The 21,595-nt window shown below is 45.6% G+C and overlaps 1 protein-coding gene across 1 annotated transcript in view; it reads right to left on the minus strand.

Annotated features, from left to right (window-relative positions):
* Window positions 1-21,595, minus strand: part of MTHFD1L (methylenetetrahydrofolate dehydrogenase (NADP+ dependent) 1 like) — a 164,156-nt gene that overhangs the window by 44,159 nt on the left and 98,402 nt on the right. Inside the window, exons 21-24 of the mRNA XM_079781395.1 lie at window positions 19,630-19,769; window positions 14,196-14,237; window positions 13,353-13,453; window positions 12,634-12,811 (exon numbers count right to left, since the gene is read on the minus strand). Of these exons, the coding sequence (XP_079637521.1) occupies window positions 12,634-12,811; window positions 13,353-13,453; window positions 14,196-14,237; window positions 19,630-19,769 (461 nt within the window). The remainder of the gene's footprint in view (window positions 1-12,633; window positions 12,812-13,352; window positions 13,454-14,195; window positions 14,238-19,629; window positions 19,770-21,595) is intronic.

Below are 21,595 nucleotides of genomic sequence, written 5' to 3' on the forward strand. Positions count from 1 at the left end.
GTCGGTGAGTGTAACTTTAGGTAATCATTAAAGAACTCACCTGGGAACAAATGGTGGCTAGTGAGGGTGTTAGTGTGGGTAGGTATTTAATTGGTTTATTATTAGGTTTTAAACATGAAAATATAAATATTTAAATTTTAATTGTGGTAAAAGAGACATAACACAATTTACCATCTTAACCATTTCTAAGTGTACTGTTTCATATGCTTTTTTAAAATATATTTTTTATTGATTTCAGAGAGGGAGAGGGAGAGAGAGAGACAGAAACATCAAGTGATGAGACAATCATTGATCGGCTGCCTCCTGCACGCCCCTACTGGGGATCGAGCCCGCAACGCAACCCGGGCATGTGCCCTTGACCGAAATTGAACCTGGGACCCTTCAGTCTGCAGGCCGATGCTCTATCCACTGAGCCACACCAGCAAGGGCTCTTTCATATTCTTTAGTACCTTCTCCTTGTGGTAAAACCAACCTCCAGAGTTCTTTTCATCTGAAAAACTGAAACTCTGTCCGTATTAAATACCAACTTCCCTGCTCCTGGCAAATCTTTCCACTTCCTGTCCCTGGGAATTTGACTACCCCAGGACCCCAGATGTGTGGAATGGCGCATGGACAATGGATGTCATTGCACCTCGCTTTTCATTTAGCACAATGTCCTCAATGTTCATCCACGTTGTAGCGGTGTAGCGTGTGCCCAAATTGCCTTCCTTTTTACGGCCGAGTAGTTTTTCATTGTGTGCACTTACTGTATTTTCAAACCTACTCATCTGTCAGTGGGCCCTGGGGCCGATCCCGCCTTTTGGCTATTGTGCGAAACGGCTGCTGTGACACAGAGCTCGGCTGGACAGATCCCTCCTGGAGACCCAGCGTCCAATCCTTCGGGCATAAGGAAACCGAGGGCAGAGAGCAGGAGGGGCCCGCGGCCGAGGCCCAGGCGGGAAGCCTGTTCCTCTCACCCTTGGTTTCCCACTTGACCTGAATGTGCAGGCTACACCGCTGATGCTCCAGCCCCAGCCCCAGCCCCAGCCCCGCTGACCCTCAGAGGTGAGGGTGCCCCCCGGTTCCCCCCAACGAGAGGACGGGGGACTGTACCTCCGACGCCCGGGCCCACATGCCGAATAAAGTGCTTCGGCTCAGTGCAGCCAGAAATCCCACCACCAAAGTTCTTTCAGGCCCCAACCACAATTCTCCTTTTTCACTTACATGTGCCAGTAAATAGATAAAAAGAACATCTCAGTTAACAGATCTTTTGGGTTTAATATAAAAACTAAAAACGGCCCTGATAAGGCAGTTCCCATTGCATACGGGCGAGGAAGTTCCTGCTGTTTCTCTGCTTGATTCTGGGGAGAAGTGTAACCCTTAAAGAAAAAAAAAAAAAAAAAAAAAAAAAAAAAAAGCCAAGCTCAGCCCAATGATCCTGACCTGAACTTGATATTCTCTGTAGTAAATGACAGTTTTTCTGAAACAAGTAAAATGCTAAACTAAATTATGAATGTTTGTGCATTAGTCATGCCTGGCTTTCCCCTGGCTCCATAAATATTTCCTAATTTATTTATTCACCACATCTTCCATCCTCGCATCCCTACCAAGGATAGTGGCCTGCACACAGTAGGCATTTCATAAACGTCTGGTGAGGGAATAAATAACCATACACGGCAAGTCCTTGCAAGATGCCACACAGAGCAAAGAACTTCAGGGACTTTCTGTACAAAGCACTCGTGGCGTGAGGACAACGGGGAGTGAACAAGTGGGACAGGACAGTGCGAGACAAGGGCTCCGGGAACCCTTCTATCAAAGGTGGGAGGTCACGGGCTGCAGGGAAATCAGCAACAGCGGGCAAGACGTAAAAAAGGACCTTGAATCACGCTTGAAGGACGTGAGAGATCTGAGCAAGCAATGAAAGGGATGATTCCACACACGGAGGAAGGCACACGTCAAGGTGTGGATGGCAGCAAACACAAGGTTTATTCTGGAAACGTGTCTGTTCTCTTGTATGATGCTTGACATATGAATAAGCTACTTCACAAAGCCTGTGTCTAAACTAGCACTGTATCTCCGATCATTTTGTGCTAACACTGTACGTTAAATCTTCATCTTCACCAAGAATATAACCCCGAACCTATTCTGCACTGGTGAGGTCCCAAGCCTCTTCCATGTACATTCAGGAAACGGAAAGAGTCCAGCACAGAGCCGCCCACGGGGAACTTCCTGTGACGATGGGCATGTTCTCCCTGCACTTTGCACCCGGGGCCACCAGCCTCCTGTGGCTGCGAAGCAGGTGAAACGTGACTAGTGCAACCGAGGAGATGAGTTCTTAGCTTGAGCAGCGGCACAGCCAGACCATAACTATGACCAACGGCCACACTGTGGCACCGCCCCTTGCACAGAGCGGGCACGCCCTAAAGCTGGTGGCAGCACAGAGGTAAGCTGGAGGCCTTCATGCTCCTCAGTGTTCACTTCGTGGACGTGGCGATCCAGGCCCTAAGTCAGACAGCCCATCCTCCTCGAACAGGCCTGCGGGAGCTGCCGGAATTATTCAGTGAAGTTACTGAAGACCTGCTTTTTCGTGGGATAAAACTGACCTACAAGTTCCAGAAAGCAGTTATTGAAATTAAAAAAAAAATAAATGTTTTCTGTGTGAGAAGAAAATGGGCGAAAATAAAGTGAACAGAATATTAAGTGACGTAGAAGAGAGTTAGAAATGAAGCTGCTAGAACTGGAGAAAGAGGATGCGAGAAGCTTTGTAACAGTGGCATCGCCGCCGTCAGCAGCCCTCAGACCTCCTGGGAGGCCCAGGAGAACAGGACGCAGCGCCCACACCCACTCCGCTCGCTCTGCATAAGCCCGCGGCGGCTGAAGTGCCGGACACTGGGCCATGTCTTCGCCAGCCACGGGGAATAAAAACTACGTTGTTCTTCTGCTTCACCAAGGCCACAGAGGGGAATTAATACGAATGAGACCTTACTATGCTGTGATTGGGCAAAATGTTTGCCAATGCCCATAAAATATTTATAGGGAAGGACCCATGAATAAACTTGCAAGTTGAATAGAAATCTCTGGACACAGTAATTATTTCATTTTGTATTTTAAATAAGCATGAATTTTAAATGACCTGCAAGGGCAGTTTGGTAAATAACCTTTCCTGTATTTAAATAAAAAACTATAACGTGCCCTAACCTGTTTGGCTCAGTGGATAGAACATCAGCCTGCGGACTGAAGGGTCCTGGTTTCGGTTCCGGTCAAGGGCACATGCCTGGGTTGCAAGCTCGATCCCTAGTAGGGGGTGTGCAGGAGGCAGCCGATAATGATTCTCTCTCATTATTGATGTTTCTCTCTCTCTCCCTCTCTGAAGTCAATAATATATATATATACACAAATATAAATATAAAGAAAAGTATAACATGACACCATCGGCTGTTAATTTACACGGAGCGTACCCAAGGTGCAAGGGGTTCCTTACAACGTACCCTCAGGGTCAGGAGAGAAGCTCTGTGTTGTAATTGAGAACAACAGGCCAATACCCTCAACACAAAGCATGTCTTTAGCTGGAAACCAGCACACGCGAGCAGCACATGTGAGCTACCAAGATGTACATGCTGACGTCCATGAGCCGCCTCTGAGCGGCCATCCCTGTCGGCTCGCTGGCCCTGGGCAGGGAAAAAGGCTCCTGGCCTGAAATCCGCGTTGTGCCTGAGAAGGGACAATAAGGAATTCACACGGGCGAGCTTCTGCACTCTCAAACGGGAGATTAGAGCAACGCCAAAGGGAAGGCATACAGCAGGTCCCCCATAACATCCTGTCTCGTCATAAGCATGTAGTTTTCTCTGCTGAAGTGGTCTGTTCAATGTGGTGCCTTTAATGATAACACCTGCGATATTAAAAAAATGCTCCTTAGTGCTTGCTTTTTAGGCTGAGAAAATGAATACTGTCCCCATACAATGCTGTGATGTTGTCTGAATTTAAGTCAGAAGGGCAGGGATGGACTGGCTAACATGTGCTGGGACACTGACAGTTCATTTCACATCCTTCCGTCTGTCTTGATTGGTCCATCGTTTGAGATGAAATAAATGCACTTCTAGAAATTTCTGTCGTAGTGACAGTCCATTTTTCAGGGTAGAAGAAGGCACTTAAATGAAGTCATAGGAATCCTTGTGACATGCACAAAGGAAGCAGATCCAGATCACTGCTTTTCTCATCAGGTGCTATTTCCAGCATCAGACACAAAGCCGGGGGAGCTTTGCCAGAATCACACAGGGCCCAGTAGGCTGCGTGAGAAAGCGGGGCTGGTTCTAGCAATAGTGTCGGGTCTCACGAGACCCATCAGACACAGGTGAGCGAGCAGGTGGTGGCCGAGGAGGTGGGTGATAGACTGCAGGCCCAAGGACACTTGACAGAGACCCTGGAAGCCAGCGCTGGAGAAGAATCTAGTTTTGACAGAGATGCCAGGAGAGCCTGCAGGTGGGTGTGGTGTGGTCGAGGGGAGATGATATGGGAATTCAGGGCTGAACCATGGGGAGGAGGCCAGGGCAGAAGAGGGTGGTGAGGGACAGAAGCAGTTCAGGTTGGGTGACCGGAGCCTGATCATCAGTAGAAAAAGAGAATATAAGGGAGTACATAGGGAAGAGAAATGGGTTTTTGAATGAGATACGTAATGACTGGCAGAGGTAAGGGGCAGCTTCCTATAGAACACTCCAAACATTCCATGCACAGGGAGGGGGAAGGGAAGGAGCTGTGGTTGGGGGAGAACCACACAGACCAAGGACAGGGCTGAGGATAGGGAGCAAAGAGCCGGAGGAGGTCAAAGGCGTGAGGACAATGGTGAGTAAAAAGGACGTCCCTTCTCCTTGGAGTGTTTCTTTGCAATGATTCTGAAATATAGGAGACACACAGAGATGTGCAAAAATGTCACTGTCAGTTTTTAAATTCTATGAACTAAAACTATATATGTGTGTGTGTGTGTGTGTGTGTGTGAATGTATTTAATGCCAAAGAAATGTGCATTTAAAAATGGTTAAAATGGGAAATTTCATTTATGTATATTCATACCACAATTTAAAAACACTATATATACACTACATATACATACGTACAAGTAGTCCTACGAAGGCATTTTTATTTATTTAAAATTTGAGGCTCTGGTTGCAAATGCCTGGAATCCCACTAAAGGATAACCCTACCGACAACTGGCATATGTGCAAGTTTCAATCATTAAGAAATAGAAAATAATTCAATAACCAACCAAAAGCAAAGCAAACCAAAACAAACCCTGCCTTAACCCACTGTATGCCATAAGGGTCCGCAGACACAAGCGGCGTGCCTTCCCCACATGCCACGCGTGTCTATAAAAAAAAAATGTTTTCCCTAAGTGGCAGCCCTGACCAACTTTAAAATCATCTTTCGTGAGAATTTTCTGCTGAAAATATTCAAGAGCACCCGAATTGTGAGTAATATGTTTATTTTTATAACTGGAGGCCCGGTGCATGAAGATTCGTGCAAGAATGGGCCTTCCTTCCCCTGGCTGCCGGCACTGCCTTTGCTCCGGCCGGAGCCGCCTTTCCGCCTTCCCACGCTGCCCAGAGGGGCCCAGAGCAGCTGGGGCGGTGCGGAATGCCTGCCTATGCAAATTAACCCACCAGCTTTGTTGGGTTAATTTGCATACTCACTCCTGATTGGCTGGAGGGTGTCGCGAAGATACAGTCAATTTGCATCTTACTTTTTTATTAGTGTAGAAATTCATTGAAAATTGATTTTTTAAAATTAAATTCAAAATATCGTGGCGTGTGGGGACAGTTTCCATTTTGGACGCGTGGCAGTTAACTGGTTAAAAAGACCAGCAGGGGAGAAGACGCCTCAACGTCCAGGCAGTGAAAGCACAATAGTCCAGGAAGGAGGGATGCTGGCTGGGGCCCTGGGCCGAGTCCAGGTCCGTTTTGATTTCCTTGTATCCAGCCCCCTCGCTGTGATCAAGAGAATGGCTTCACACAAAGAACAGGAAAGACCTTTTAACAAAAACAAACACTAGCCCCTCTTGCTGTCAAGGTTACACCTCAAGATGTTTGCAAGGTTAGAAGAAGGATACAGAGATGATTTTCAACCTTAATTCCAGATTTAACAAACAATATTCAGACTGATTTGCAAGCTGACTTTCAGCATCCACCCATCCTTTGCAAAAGCAACTGAATTTCTACTATATCACGAATGGTTTTCAATTCTAATGGAGAAACAATGCTAAACATCTTGCTTTGATTTGGTGGTGTCTTTCTGTGGTAGGCAGACAGACATGAGCAGAGCAAGGACGACGGGCCAGGTGCAGAAGGTCACCAGGGTGAAAAACCTTGGATGCCTAGCAGAGGACAATTATCCCCAGGTGGCTTTCCTCCCCTAGCATATCACTGGTCATGTGGTTCGGGTTCGGACCCCCTGACCTTTCCTCCCTAGAGATAACATTTAGGCCTCAGTTCTATTCCAGCTTGAGGCCCAGAAAAGCAGCAAAAACCAGACAAGCAACACCTTGGCCAAGGCTGACTTCAGGACCAGCTACATTGACTAGTGACCCCCTGCCCTAGAGCTGACCAATCAACCAGTGGAGACCCTGATCCTGAAAGAACCCACCTGGAAAGCTGCTGCATATTCTACTGAGACCTCCCCTAAAATCTCCACTTTAAAACCCCTAGGACAGAGGACCCAGGGCACTCTCCCTCTTGGGGCCTTTCCCCTCCTTCCCTGCTCCCCTACCCCCCAGCCCCACCATGCATCACCGTTATCTTCCTCACTTTGAACTCCAAGGGCCCTTCCTTTGCCTCTATAACTTGTTTCCTCAGCCCAATTCTTCTATGAATTACTTCTTCTACCTCTGTGATTTCCCAAATAAATGTTCTCTTATAGTTTCTGAGTCTTGGCTCTGAATTCTTTCCTAGCCAGAACCCAAGTACCCAGGTTGCTGAACCCAGGTACGTCCAATCCCACTGTTCTAACACCAGATGCTGCTCTTGCTGCCCCCAACATTTCTTTCTCGGTGCACGAGAAGCCTTGGTTTCTAATTCCTGGTTTTAAGCCGCTTGGACAGGAAGTCAGTCCTAGAGTCTGCCAAAGGTACCTGTGTTGCAAGAGAATTCTTGCAGTCAATTCAGGAGGCCCTCTCTCTTTCTGAGTGACTGTAGCAGGAGGAAGATCTAACACTGCTTGCCAGCTTCCTACATTTCTGCATTTTCCTCCGAGACATTTAATTTGGCCCTCACGGCAACAAGGTGAATTTGAAGTTGGTGTTACTTTCAGACACTATCGGTAAGAAAGCTGAGGCTCAGTGATAGGAGTCAACTTGCCCAAATTTGAACTCAATTCTGCATAACCCCAAGGCTTTATTCTTCTTACTCTAAGTGTCCCTTTGCTATGGGGTAAGTCCCCCATCTTCTCTGAACTTCTGTTTCTGCATCTATAATTCATAATCCACGGACTTATGCTTGAAAAGAGGTATGAAAGAGGAATGTTAGCATGTAAAGTGCAAACATGGATGTGTCTTTCTGCTATCCTATTTTCCTGTGTGCTTGCAGAGATATTACACTAGTCAACTATAAAGATATTGTAAAAAGGAATAATACAAAAGAAAATGTCATATAGAAGATGAATTTGGAGGGAACTCTTAACTTCTTAAAGGGGACTATGGTTGTCTAATATGGTTGATATAAATATAATATTGTGGTGGGCAGTTAGACAGACATGAGCAGAGCAAGGATGATAGGCCAGGTCCAGAAGGTTACTGGGGCGGAAAGCCCTGGGTGCCTAGCAATGGGCAAAACTGGAACACAAGGACCTCAAGCCGAGGGTGACCTTCCCTCCCCTAGCAGATTGCTGGTCATGCAGTTTACACCCCCTAACCTTTCATATTGCTCGCTGTGCGGTTTGGACCCTCTCCTGACCTTTCATAGGGCTGGTCTTGTGGTTCAAACCCTCCCCTGACCTTTCATCCCCTGGCATATTCCTAGTCATATGGTTTCAGACCCCCTTAGAGGAGGAACAAGGGGCCAGAGAGAATAGCCTCATCTGACACCCATAACAAGCCCTTGCATGACCACTCCCTTAAGGATTGGGCCCTCGGGACAATGAAGTTCTGACCCACATTACATGATCCTAGGAACACATGTCATTTTCCTCTCTTTCTCCTGAATTCTAAGGGTCCCCGCAAGACTTGCAACCAGGGGAGCAACAGGCAGTGGCAGCTGCAGCTTGTCCTGGATCAGTGGTTGGCAAACTCATTAGTCAACAGAGCCAAATATCAACAGCACAACGATTGAAATTTCTTTTGAGAGCCAAATTTTTTAAACTTAAACTTCTTCTAACACAACTTCTTCAAAATAGACTCGCCCAGGCCGTGGTATTTTGTGGGAGAGCCACACTCAAGGGGCCAAAGAGCCGCATGTGGCTCGCGAGCCGCAGTTTGCCGACCACGGTCCTGGATTAAGTCCCTAAACCTGTCTCAAAGGCCCCCTTTTTCTATGACTCTTCAGTGAGCTAAAAACAGCCTCACCTTGGCTCACTTCTGTCCCTGTGACTTTTACTCTCAGGGAGTCCACGCAGCCCGGCGTGGCTCACTTCTCTGCTCTAACCGTTTCTAGGGAGCTAAAGCGGAGCACCGCCTAGGCTCTCGCCTGTTGCCTTTTCTATCCTAAGCCCTTCCTTTGTCTCCCTGCTCCCAGCTTTAATAAATGCACTCTCAAAATCACCTGGACTCGTTCTGTGACATCTTTTCCTGCATGAAATCAAGAATCCATACACTGCGGGCCGGCCCTAGGCAGACCTGCCGTGGGCCGATCCCTTTTTGGTGACAATATGATTGAGAGAATATGATGCACTCTATTTAAAATTTAAGTATGTTAATTCCTACATGACAAGTTTCCTATGAGCAATTAGGCCACTGCACTTTATTCCAAATTTTTAAAATTATTACGAATTAATCAACAGCTGCCTCCAGTACTCTAATTAAAAGTTGCCTACGCTTGAATTAGGAGATACTTTGGTTAAAAATGTGCAGAATTGTTCTTGAGGAGTGGCTGCTTAACTCAATTTTCTGTAAAGTTCAGCATAGAGTCATAGACCCCCAAGTCAGCAGTGTAGCTTTAACTATGGGCTCCCTGCTGTGGTCCAGCCTCAGTGTCTATGTGACCAGGTGTCTCTATTTCTCTCTAACTGATCCGCTTTCCATGGGGGTTTTGAGCCATTTCTACTCCCCACACACAAGCAATCATGCCCTGTGCTCCCACACTATTTCAACTTCCTCCAAGTGATCTCAGGTGTCTTCCTTCTGTAACACAGGCCTGGGGCAGGGGTGGGGCAGTAAGAAATAAGACGCCATGGATCCTGTACTGAATACATTCCTAGTGTGATGGAGTTGGAGGAGGTCCCAAAGGCACACAACACAAGCCCAGTCTGAACTGAGAAGCCGGGGGGTGGGGGGTGGGGTGGGGAGGGGGCAGCAGGGTGATTCATCCAAAAGCATTTTATCGTCTTTCTGTCTGCAGAGCAATCCCACACCTACCAAGCTGCCAAGCACCTAACAATTAGTCATGGGGGGAAAACAAAAGGGAACAGAAGGGGTTTCAAGAAAACCATTACTTAGTCTACAAAGGTTCACCAGCACTAAATATACAAGAAATCAGGGGGAAAAGAGGATGAGCTCGGTTATCGACTGCACCAACAAATTCAGATTTCTATACTGTTACAAGACAAGGTTGTAAATGGGCTCATGTTACCTAACATCGCCTTACCAGTGACAGGAACACAGCTCTGAGGGAGGCAGTATGAAGTGAACCAGAACAGTACTAAGCCATGTAGCAAGAGGCGGGGAGGCTGATTATCACATAAACAATTATGCAGCTCAAATCTAATTTCTGTTACAAGAAAAGGGAGCAGCATATGTTGGCAAAGGAGGTAAGAATCCTGGCCTTGAGGCCACCTATCAAACACAGGACTTTAGACCACATTATTATAAATTTTCCCTTTCCACAGGAGAGCAGACGTTTTAACAGCATTATCTCCATGAAGAATGGGAATTCAGGAAAAATAAATTTAGTGGGAAGGAAAAGGGTTCATCTTAGGGTGAGTGGGCATGTGTGAGACAGCATAACTCAGGAACAGTCTTCTATTCCCTGACCTTTTCACCTGGGATGGTCTTCTTGAAAAGAGACACACTTATGAAATCATTCATTTAAGAACCAAAACTGCCGTTGCCGCTCAGAGTGGGGTGGGTGCTTCAGACTGGACAGTGATGGTCTGTGAGTGAGTTTCCTACAGTTTGTGGAAAGGGCTGAGGGCCATGCCCGGCACTGAGACACCTCGGCAAGGTTTACCGGGGCAGCAGGGTGCAGGGAGGAAGACGAGATCACCAGGGCCGGCCACCATCTGATTGGCTACATGCCCGACGTGCCCACTGCAGGGCTGACTCTATCTTTGCTTATCATCTCCAGGGTCAGAGAACCCACAGCTCCTAATTAGAATTCTTTTCTTCATGTAAAACCAAGTCCCCTCTCCCTATTTACTCTCTACCACCTCTGTAACGCAGAACATTTTAGTCTCATTCATACAATGGTGTTGCGACATGACAGACCTGTTCTGGGCTAACCATCCTAATACATTCCTGAAGTCCTTCCTTCCACAAACATCTGCTAAGCATAACTGTCTCCCTCACTGGGCATGGACTCCAGGCCCATCTCTGTCATGTTCCAGGCGGGTCACTCGGTGACTGACCCTTTTGGCAGTATCTCTCCACCCCCAGCTGTGAACGCAGTACTGAATCCTGAAGAGCAGAGCAGGACAATGGCCTCCATCATTCTAAATACTCTCCCAGTTCCGCCTCTTTCTGGCTGTGGGACACTGGGCAGGTTACTTGACCTGTTTGTGCCTTAGTTTATCTGTAAAATGGGGGGTGGTGGTTGGGGGGCATATCAACAATTCCTACCCAACAGGAACATTAGGTGCAACAAAGTTAATGTACAAAGTACTCATCACGCCTGGCACTCAAGCTTTCCTCAGAGGGAGCCTTCGCCTCAGGCCAACATCACGCTCACGGTGATGCAGCGCTAGACTTCCAGGCAATGCTACTACGCCCTCTCTTCACTCAGCTTTTGGCCACTGCCATCTGAACAGGAAGGAGGGGTGATGCTATTGCTGTGACATCTGAGAGACAGACCGACAGAATCTGTGAGGGATGGAGGAGAAGCCGTCAGCTGCAGGCTATACACTCTGACAATCATGGGCTATCTCTGAGGACAAAGCCAGGAGCCAGGGCTGGAGCCACAGAAGGAGATGTTTAGGTGGGTGCCGGGGTAAACTGAGGAAAAGGGAGGTCCTGGAAGTCAGATTTTCTTAGTGAAAGCTCATTATCCAGATATGTTTAAAAATATACCAGATGATCCAGCAACTCCACTTTTGGGTATATATTCAAAAGAATTCCAAGCAGACTCTTGAAGAAGGATTTTTATACACATGTTCATAGCAGCATAATTTACAATAGCCAAGTAGTAGAAGCAACCTAGGTGGCCAGCCACAGATGAATGGATAAACAAAACGTGGTATTGTATATGCATACAACAGATTACCCTTCAGTTTTAAAAAGGAAGAAAGTTCTGACACATGCAATAACATGGATGCATCTTGACATTAAGTTACTGCTATAGACTGAATATTTATGTTACCCGAAGGTGCTGAAGTTTAATCCCTAAGATGATGGTATCGGGAGGTGGGGGCCTTGGGGGTGATTAGGTCATAAGGGTGGAGCCCTCATGAATGGAATTAGTGCCCTCATAAAAGAGACCCTACAGAGCTCCCTCACCCCTTCCACCCTGTGAGGATGCAGTGAGAAGACCCTCACCTGACGCTGAATCTGCCTCGATCTTGGACTCCCCAGCCTCCAAAACTGTGGGAAATTCATTTCTGTTGTTTATAAGCTGCCCAGTCTATGGTATTCAGCCCAAAGGAACTGAAAACTGAATAAGCCAGCCACGAAAAGACCAATACTGCATAGTCTCACTTATGTGAGCTACTTTGACTAGTCAAACCCATAGAGACAGAAAGTAAAATGGTGGTTGCCAGGGGCAGAGGGGAGGGAAGGAATGGGGAGCTACTATTTAATGTGAATATACTTAATACCATTGAACTGTACACCTAAAAATGGTAAAGATGGCACATTTTATGTTATGTGTATTTTACCATAATTAAAAAAAATTTTTTTTAAATATACTAAACATAGCTCAAGAAAACTAAAGCGAGGGAGAAGAGCTATAGTAGAAATGAACAAAGGAAATACGACCCATGATTGCACAAGCCTTACGAAGACGCTCAAAACTCTGCTCCTGTGCAAATCCCGGAAGTGTTAGCTGTTGGACCCAATTCTCCAAAGCTCCTCCTCACCGGTGCCTACTATTCGGAAGCAGAGAACCGTCAAGAGCACAGGCTTTGGGGCAGGGAGCGCGCGTCTGCCCTTGGCAATGTGGCCCTGCCAGATGGCTTAACCTCTTTCACCTCCTCTTCCTCCTCTGCTTGTGGGTTGTTGCTCGGACCAAATGGGACAAGCCATGCACAGCTGTCAGCACCAGTTAAAGTACAAGAAACATTAGCCATCAGCACTGTTGTGGGATCTTACCTGGACATCATACAGGAACTGGAAACGACTTCTCTTACTTGCAGCTTCTCTCACAGCCCACGCCAGGTCCACCGACCCCTTTCCACCCATCGACCAGTGGTAGCAGGGGACCGCGTCAAAGGCGCCAGCCCGCTTCGCGAGCTCGCACACCAAGTCAATCTCAGCCCGGGTGTCAGTCCTAGTGATGAAAACGTTTGTGGTTTTGCATCTGCATTCATTTAGCGATGTTTTTAAAGAAAGACTAACCATTTATACAGAACTTTGTTCCCTAACACTGAATATATTTTAAACATCAAAAGTGGTTACATCGTGTTTAAATAAATCAGACTTAAAGAAAGGCATGGGGGGGAAAAAAATCCCTTTGCAACATGATTCAAATATTTCAAGTTGTTAAGGGTTTTATTGAGAAAATTCCATAACACATCCCTTTGATCATCCACAGTTTTTCCAACAGAAATGCTGGGTGGAATTAAAAAAAAAAAAAAAAAAAAAGGCCGAAGAAATGTAAGTCACTATATAGATTTCATTTCCCCAGTAACATCTGAGAACACTTCTGCTGTAATGAAACCAATCAAACCAAACCAAATAAACAGAAAGAGCAGCGTATTCCTGGATACTTTCCGACGAAGCAGAGAATGCCCAGCATCCTAAGACACAAATCGAGTTCGCAGGGTGGCCCCAGCGCTACGCCCACATTTAAAGGAGGACGCCTGACTTACTTGAAGACATTCAGAGCCACGACCACAGGAACCCCAAAGAGCTGGGCGATCTGAATCTGCTTCTGGAGGTTACAGCAGCCATCTGCCACCAGCTGGATGTTCTGCAAGAAAACCAGACCCCCATGCATCGCACCCCGCCACACTCAGCTGCGAGGGCCACCGTTATTTGCTCACCCTATGGACCTAGAAGCTATGCAGGAGCTACACACAGATCCCATTTTCCTCCAAGAGAGATGAATGAAGGAGGAGGAGGTGGCTCCTTTTCTCAAAATAATTTCTAAAATTATTCTGAGTCCAATGGCATATTTGAGTCTTGAGCCAGGCAGCTATTTTTGCAGCTGACCAGTGGCCAGGACATAAGCAACGTGCCCACGCCCCTGCAGGTTGGTGGACAGGAACAAGGCTCCAGGAGGGTGAGGAGAGCTGTGTAGCCAGCCTCTGCTCGAACCCCTGGCGCCACCTGTAGGAGAGGAGAGGTACTGTCGACAGTAAACCAAAGTCTATTTACAGAGTCAAGTAACTCGGGCAAGTCATAAAGCCAGGAGTCAGTTTTTCCCACACCTAAATACATGGATATAAGTTGTGTGTTTGTTTCTGTGCTGGAGGCCGTGAGCTGGGGGTAAGGAGCAGTAGATAAAGCCCATATCTATTATTTCTTAAGACTGAAGCGTTAACTGAATGGATTATATCCCTACCCCCACCCTTTCCTCTAGGATTAGAAAAGCACTTTTCTAAGACGCCGTGGGTGGAGGACTCATCCACTAACTGCATTCAACTGCAAGCCAGTGGCTAACTGGGTTTGAATGATTCTCCACTGTGGCCTTTTAAAGCAGTCACTCTTACCTCCTCTGTGTATTCTTTCTTAAGAGGGACACCAGCAGTTACCTGAGATGAGACAAAATGAAGAATTATCTCATTAAAAGCCTTGCGCTAGCCCTGGATGGTGTGGCTCAGCTGGTTGAGCACTGTCCAGTGCACCGAGAGGTTACTGGTTTGATTCCCCGTCAGGGCACATGCAGGGGGTTGCAGGTTTGATCCCCAGTAGGGGGCCTGCAGGGGGCAGCCAACAGATGTTTCTCAAATAATTAAAAACATTTAAAAAAATGCTTCCTCTAATTCATCAAGAGCCGAAAGAAAAACAAATCATAGACACTTTTAGGGAAGGTGCCTTTAAAAGTACATTTTGTCGTTTTAAACCAGTAACTGGCAGTTCTGGCTGAACATACATTCTCGTGGGAAGCTTTTAAAAAACAATGGTTCCTGAGCCCCACCCAGACAAATTAAAGCAGGATTTCTGGGACTGGGACCCAGGATCAGTAATATTAAAAAATTCCCCCAGGCAATTCCAATTTGAGCCAATATTGAGAACTTTTATAACGTTGCCCATTATCTTAGCATAAAATGGAATCTATAATATGATCAATACCTGAATTATGCAAAGCACACCATCTTTCTAAGTCATTTTAAAGCAATACCATTACTATTTATTTATTTATTTATTTATTTATTTATTTTGCCTAGGTTGGCAGGACAGCTTAAAGACGAAGAAAGCAAAGTTGAGAGAATGCAGGTGTCTTGTCGAAGGTTATAGAGCAAACGGGAGCAGAACAGGGGCTTGAATGTAACAGGGTTCTGAAACCCAATTTTGTACTTTTCCACAACCCCACGTGGTTCTTATCAATGGCCTGCTACCGGTTTCAGTGAAACCCTGGAAAACATTTTGATTTACTGAGGGCATGGTGACTTACTCTCAGTGGAAGAGGTCTTGAGAATATTGAAATCCTTGGGAAAGAAGTTACCTCTGTAACAGATCAGATTGGTTTTGGATCGTGTGTGAAAACAGAGTATTTTGAGATGGGTTTTCCCAGCACTGAGTGAATGGTAGATTGAAAAAAAGGACGGAAAGTACTGCTGAGCTTGCACACATGCAAAGTTCTGCAGAATCCAACACTGAGCAAAAGCAGGAAGAATGGGCTGTACACCAATACCAACAAGAGGGTCAACTAAACCAAAAGCTGGTTCTTGAAGACTAACAAAGTCACCCTGGCCAGGTGGCTCAGTTGTTAAGCATTGTCCCGTACACCAAAGAGGCTTCGGGTTCAATTCCTGGTCAGGTCACATACCTACGATGCGGTTTTGATCCCTGGTCAGGGCACATACGGAGGCAACCGATCTATGTTTCTCTCACACATGGATGTTTCTCTCTCTCACTCCCTCTTCCTCTCTCTAAACATATCCTCCAAAGGTTCATGTAATATTTGAAAGTTAAATAATATAACTTGCAGCACTGATAGATTAAAACGGAAGAACATATCATCTCAATAGATGAAAAAAATTGTTCAACATCTAGTTAGTATAAAAACTCGGCAAACTGCGTATTAAAGGTAATTTCTTCAACCTGATAAAGAACATATACTAAAAATCTACAGAAAACATCATAGTGATGAACTATTAAAAACATTTTCTTTCAGATCAAGCATAAGGGAAGAATGCCCATTATTACCACTCCTATTTAATACTGCATTGCATCTAGGAAGACCTGGTTAGTGACAAGAAAAAAAGTATAAAGATTGAAAAGGAAGAAACAGAACTGTCATTATTTTCAGGTACGATTGCCCATATAGAACTCTCCAAAGTATCAATAGCTAAAGTAGTACAATTAATAAGATACTTTTTTAACTCATAAGGATGTAATGTACAGCATGGTGTCTATGATTAATAATACTGTGTTGCAAACTTGAAAGTTGCTGAGAGAGTAATTCTTAAAAACCCTCATCATAAGAAAAAAATTTTTTGCAGCTATATATGATGACAAGTGTTAACTAGACTTACTGTGGTGATCGCTTTGCAATGTGCACAAATATTAAATCATGTTGCACACCTGAAACTAGTATAATGTTATGTCACTTCTACATCTAAAAAAAGGAAATCAGAGAGGTCACTGTACTAGTACGTATATAAAAGCAATATGTGAAAATCCAGAAGTAACCTGTTACACTACTTAAAAATATAAAGTGCACAAGAACACATCTGTAAAAGGATGTAGAAACCCTTGTGAAATAAACTATAAATCTTCATTAAAAAACATTTGAAAAAACCTAAGTCATTGAAGAGATATCCCATGTTCTCAGATGGAAAGCTGTCAAATCTCCCCAAACTGATCTATTGATTTAATGCCATTGCAATAAAAATTGTAACAAATTCTTCAAGGAACTGTCTGAACGAATTCTACAATACATATGGAAGGAAAAGGGCCAATCATAGGCCAGGCATGCGTGGAGGACGAGAAGGACCCGGGGCGTGGCCGACAGGCTACCAGTGCAGCCCAGACACAATTACATGTAACGAGACGAGTGCGAGGGAAGGCAGGTCCCAGCAAAAGACCTCCACCTGCACGGAGAACTGATCTATGAGGAAGCAGGCTTGAAGATCAGAAAGGAGGAGCTATTTCAGTAAGCAGGACCAGGCCAACTGGGTATTATTAATACAGAAAACATAAGATCAGATCTAGTCATTGCACCATACACCAAAAATCAGCAATATTGGGTGTGATGGTTAATTTTATGTGGCAACTTGGAGCACAGGGTGCCCAGATATTTGGTCAGACATTATTGTGGCTATTTCTGTGAGGGCCTTTTTGAATAAGCATAGCATTTACATTAGTGGACTCTGAGGAAAGCAGATGGCCCCAAAATGTGGGTGGGCTGCATCCCATCAGCTGAAATGTCTGATTAGAACATGGAGACTGTGCAAGAGGAAATTCTCCAGCAGAGTTCCTCAGCCTGGGACGAGGACTGGGATACTGGCTCTTCTGCGTCTCCAGCCTACTGGCCCACTCTGCAGATTTTGAGCTTGTCAGCCTCCATAACGGCATAAGCCAATTCCTTATAATACCTCTCTTCTTATATAAATACATACCCTATTGGTTCTAAAGAGCCCTCCTTAACACAATGGGTTTAGAGAGTGAATTGTACAATGAAACTGGATGAGAATGTTAGTTCTGATGTTGCACCAAGAACGCTCAGCACTTACGAAGACAGGATATGAATTCAAAATGATTGCGGCTAAAATGGGCAAGTTCAAGGGTCACAGGATTTTCCACTGCACAAACTATGAAAAACAACCAAGCTGAATAAACAGAAGAGACAGCCATGGTTATTTGTGTAATGATATCTAAAGGAAGTAGAAATTATAGTGGATAAAAAAAAAAAATGACCATGGAGCTGATTCAAGTAAGAAGGAGTGACACTGAGATGAGTAATAGGAACTATAGGATTAAGAAGATGAAAGTTCATTTATTATTCAATTACTGAAAACATTTCCTGGATGCAGACTATGCCAGGCACTAGGGACACACAAATTAAGAAGACACAGTCCTTAATCTCGAGGAATTAAAAGTTGAGTAGGGAGACATACATATAGACATTCATAAAACAGTGACGCAGAAGGCGCTCCTGAAGCTTCGCCCGGCTTCCTGATCCTTCCCTTTTATTGCCTTCCACCGTTATCTGTGACTTGAGCTCTGTTATAATCATCACTGGCATGAAACCATGACTTTAAGTGAAGGGGAAAGAGTAAGGCGAGCAGAAAATGCAACCACTGTAAAACAATGAGCACATGCATTAAGACGAACTGGAATAGGATCATAAATCATGGAGAGAATTTTCATAGGACAGAGACTAGAGTGTGGAAAAGCACTGGACTAGAAGCAAAGAGACCTTGATTTTTTACGTCTGATTAATCCCCTAAATAGATGTGATACGAAGCAGGCCACTGAGCCCTCTGCGCCTCAGCAATTTTATCTTTACAACTAGAGGCCCGATGCACGAAATTCATGCAAAGGCCTTGGCCCCGGCCGCTGCCCGCTGCCACCGCAGCTGGGGGGCCTCTGCCGCCTCTGCCTGGGTCCCTGCCCGCTACAGCTTTGTCCAGAAGGAAGGACATCCAGAAGGACATCCGGTCTAATTAGCATATTACGCTCTTATTAGTATAGATGACTGAACCAGGCAAGACAACCTCCAAGCCCTTGCCAGTATTACAGCCCTTTTGACTTTATAATTTTCAGGGTGCAAAACAGGGAGGGGGAATTGCAAATGCATCTTATATTGGCAAAAACAGTTCACTTGATGTTGAAAATGGAAGCTGGTATATAGATTTAAAGTCTAAAGACAAGAAGTGATTGTAGCTACAAGTGGTGTTTTGAGCAAAATCAGAATTCTTTAGGATTTAAGACCTTATAATATGTGTTACGTCAACCTTCCATTTGAAATAATGATGATGCTTTAGGCTAAAATGAAATGCTTTGAGTGGGGTTGGGGTTCAGAAAATGTTTATCCTTTGTTAACATACAGCTCCGCACGGTGGATGTTTGGATCTAAGCCCCAGGCTTCCGGTTTGGCTCTCTGCTGGCCCCTGACACTGCCAACATTCCCTAAACCCTGCAAACCTCCACCTTCTCATCGGAAAACCGGTGTAAAATAACGTTGGCCTCTCCTAGGACAAAAACAGCTAGGATGACTAAACAGTGTACAGCGTGTAATAATCACTTGTGTACACAGTACACCTAAGAAATCAGATTTGGCAGTTTGTCTAACAGATCAACGGTATAAATGATAAAGCTGCTCCAAATTATTTTATTTCAAAAATGATTAATCAGTATAAGATTTCATATTCTCCCTTTGAAAATACCTAAAAAAAGGAAAATGAAAAACACTTATACCTTGTCTGTGGAAATGGAGAAAAAAAAATTCCTTTCAGATGTGTGTAAATTCTATATATAATAAGATAGATTAGTATCAAAAGTCTTCAAAAATGTGAAAACAGAATTTCTGTTTTCCAAGCAACGCTCTCTTAGAAATGAGAGGGTTAAAAAGTGAACTGACAATAAACAGAAACAGAAGGAACAGAGTTCTAGATTAAATCAGTGAACCAAAAAAACTGTCTGTACAAACACAGACCAGGCTCACCCACAGGAGCCAGAGCCTCTGTCCTCCCATCACCGTGGGGTTACAAAACGCTGACATGAGCTTCAGATACGACTCTTAGGGCTAAGGAGTGGCTACGCCATGCTCCTTTCCAAAATACTGCTTAGCAATGACTTCGCGGGTGCTACTGTTCCCTAGCACTTACTAAGCTCTCAGTGCCCTATCGTGGCGATTTGTGAAAAAGGAGCCATTCTAGAAATCTGGAGCTACTAGCAGGTGAGTTTCCCAGGGCTAAATTCTGCTTTATCCTCATGTTGCCACGGGCCCCCCTGGGCAGGGAGGCTGGGACTTACCCCGGGCCCGCCTCCGTGCATCTTCAGGGCGCGCACCGTTGCCACCAGCACCACGACGTTGGGCACCAGACCAGACGCTCGGCATTTGATGTTGAAGAATTTCTCCATGCCAATGTCAGCACCAAAGCCGGCTTCAGTCACTGTGGAGAATCAAGTTGGAAACTTGCTATTATCGTCTAAACACAACAGGACAGGGTTTGCCAACCATTGGTGTGGCTCCAATTCAAAGGACAGCCGGAATCCCCACCCCCTCCAGGTTGCTGCACAGCACTGCACCGTGTGCATGGGCAAAGGCAGACTGCCGTTCCCACCTTCCAGAAAATGTTCTACTTCCTTACATTCCCTACCAGTTGACTCTCTGCTCCACACCACCGTGCCTTACCGCTTCTTTGCCAAGGACTAGATTTTCCTTCCCAGGATAGTAACTCTGAGCAAATCCCACAGACGGGATTTTCAGCTTTTTAATCAGGTTCCAAATTGTATCAAAGTCCACTGCTAGCGTAATTACCATAGAAGAGCCTTCTCCCTCTTTATATCCTACATAGAATCATCCTATTTCAGTGCCACCCTGCCATTTCTGTTGATTGAAAAAATTCTAGTTAAGTGGCTTAAGGAGGCTGATTATCAAGCTTGATACAGTATAGAATATTAAAAAAAAATTTTTTTATTGATTTCAGAGAGGAAGGGAGAGGGAGAGAGAGATAGAAACACCAATGATGAGAATCATTGACTGACTGCCTCCTGCACGCCCCCTACTGGGGATTGAGCCCGCAATTCAGGCATGTGCCCTGACCTGGAATCAAACCGTGACCTCCTGGTTGATAGGTCGATGCTCAACCACTGAGCCACACCGGCTGGGCATAGAATAGCACCTTTATTCCATAACCACAGAGGGCACGATAGGGATTCAGAACAGGTCTCCCCAGAATGTGCCACGCTGGCAGGCAGATTATTCTGAGCCAAAGACTCCTGAGGTCCAGGTCCAAAAGGCTCCGGAAGCTTCTACTCTCCCGCTAACTACTGAGCAGAATCCAGGTAAAGGCCTGGCCCAGGAGGAGCACCATCACTGGAGACATCCACGAAGAATATGAGCTGCGTGTGGAAGGGGGACTTCAAAGGGTTGGGGACCAGAGTCCTCTCTGTCCCCAGAGTCTCTGCATGGCCCAGCAAACACTTGCTTTTCCATCCCCATGTGAATTCTTCCTCCTTGAAGCTCCAGACTCCTACTTCTTCTCTTTAATTCAGAATGGCATATAAGCCCCAGGTGCCTGATTGCCCATGAGCCCCATATTCTCATGGCGCTCCCATACGTATGAAATTAAACTTGATTTTCTCCTGTTAAACTGTCTCATGTCAATTTTTAAACCAGCCAGAAGAACTTAGAAGGCTAAAGGAGACGCTTTTCCTTCCCGACAACACTCATCATCAGCCATATCTCCTCCCCTGCTCCCAAATTGCTAGACCGGTTGCTGTGGCAAGCGTGGAGGTAGCAGAGAGAATGTCTACTATCGCCTCCCAAGACGACACTATCGCCACTGGGTCAGCAGCCGAGTCCCCCTACACCCGTGGTCGGCAAACTGCGGCTCGCGAGCCACATGCGGCCCTTTGGCCCCTTGAGTGTGGCTCTTCCACAAAATACCACGGCTTGGGCGAGTCTATTTTGAAGAAGTGGCGTTAGAAGAAGTTTAAGTTTAAAAAATTTGGCTCTCAAAAGAAATTTCAATCGTTGTGCTGTTGATATTTGGCTCTGTGGACTAATGAGTTTGCCGACCACTGGCCTACACAAAGGGAGGCTCTAGGCCCAGCAGCACAGGGGCTTTGTGAGAAATGCAGACTCTCAGAACCCCTCCAAACCCACCGAATCAGAATCAGATCCTGGGGTGAGAATCAGATCCCTGGGTGAGATGAATGCCCACTGAAATGTGAGAAGCACAGTGCTCCAGGAAAGTAACACTATGAATGTAAT

This window comes from Cnephaeus nilssonii (assembly GCF_951640355.1).
Source record: "Cnephaeus nilssonii genome assembly, chromosome: 9".
Lineage (NCBI taxonomy): Eukaryota > Metazoa > Chordata > Mammalia > Chiroptera > Vespertilionidae > Cnephaeus > Cnephaeus nilssonii.